At 64.3% G+C, this 770-nt stretch overlaps 1 protein-coding gene across 1 annotated transcript in view; it reads left to right on the top strand.

Annotated features, from left to right (window-relative positions):
* The first annotated feature begins 499 nt into the window (after positions 1-499).
* LOC109317073 (tricarboxylate transport protein, mitochondrial-like) overlaps positions 500-770 on the top strand; it is a 6,423-nt gene continuing 6,152 nt past the window's right edge. The window contains exon 1 of the mRNA XM_019545535.1: positions 500-640. Coding sequence (XP_019401080.1) covers positions 550-640 — 91 coding nt within the window. The 5' untranslated portion in view covers positions 500-549. The remainder of the gene's footprint in view (positions 641-770) is intronic.

Genomic DNA, 770 nt, shown 5'->3' with positions numbered 1-770 from the left:
CGGAGATTGGAAAAGGCAATGGGGACTCCTAGTAGAGAGGATATCTTTTATTAGATACTTGATAAAAAAAAAAAATACGATTTTTTTTTTGTGGGGGGGTTTGCAACAAGACTTTTGCAAAAAAAAAGTCTTGAATTGCAAGCTTTCGGGCACAAGCACCCTTCATCAGGCATTGGAGAACAAGTGAGATCCCCAAGTGCTGAAGTGAGCGGCATGCTGCTAGGGACTGGGTTTAGCACCCAAGGGTGCTAGGAGCGCCGGCCGCGCCCAGCCTCCCTCCCCCCAGGCGCACCGCCGGGGGCCACTGAGCCGCGGCATCCCCCGCCGCTCGCCTCACTCGCCCCCAGCCAATCACCGGACCGCTCCACCCGGGCAGCCAATCTACGACGACCAACCCTCACCGCCGCGCCACTCGTTAATATTCTCCGCCCTCATGAATATGCTAATGAGGAGGCGGGTGATTGGTGGGCCGGGTGAATGAGCGGCGGGGGTGTGGCGGCGAAGGCGGGGAGAATTGCGGTGCGGGAGGGCGCGGACGGAGCCGCGGCGATGTCAGCCCCGCGGACCCTGGCGGCCGCCGCGGCGCCCGGGGCAGGCGGGCGGGCCAAGCTCACGCACCCGGGCAAGGCGATCCTGGCGGGTGAGGAGCGCTGCGGGCGGGCGCGCGGGGAGTGCGGGAGGGCTTGGCTCTGCGTTCCCCCTCCCGCCCGCAATGCGCACAGCGCTGGGGAGGGAGGGCTGTCATCTCCCACCCCTGGGGAGTGGGGTGC

The sequence above is a fragment of the Crocodylus porosus genome, unplaced genomic scaffold (assembly GCF_001723895.1).
Source record: "Crocodylus porosus isolate Cpor-Errol unplaced genomic scaffold, CroPor_comp1, whole genome shotgun sequence".
NCBI classification, from domain to species: Eukaryota; Metazoa; Chordata; order Crocodylia; family Crocodylidae; genus Crocodylus; species Crocodylus porosus.
The sequence above is the reverse complement of the archived record's forward strand: the minus strand, read 5'-3'. Positions and strand labels throughout refer to the sequence as shown.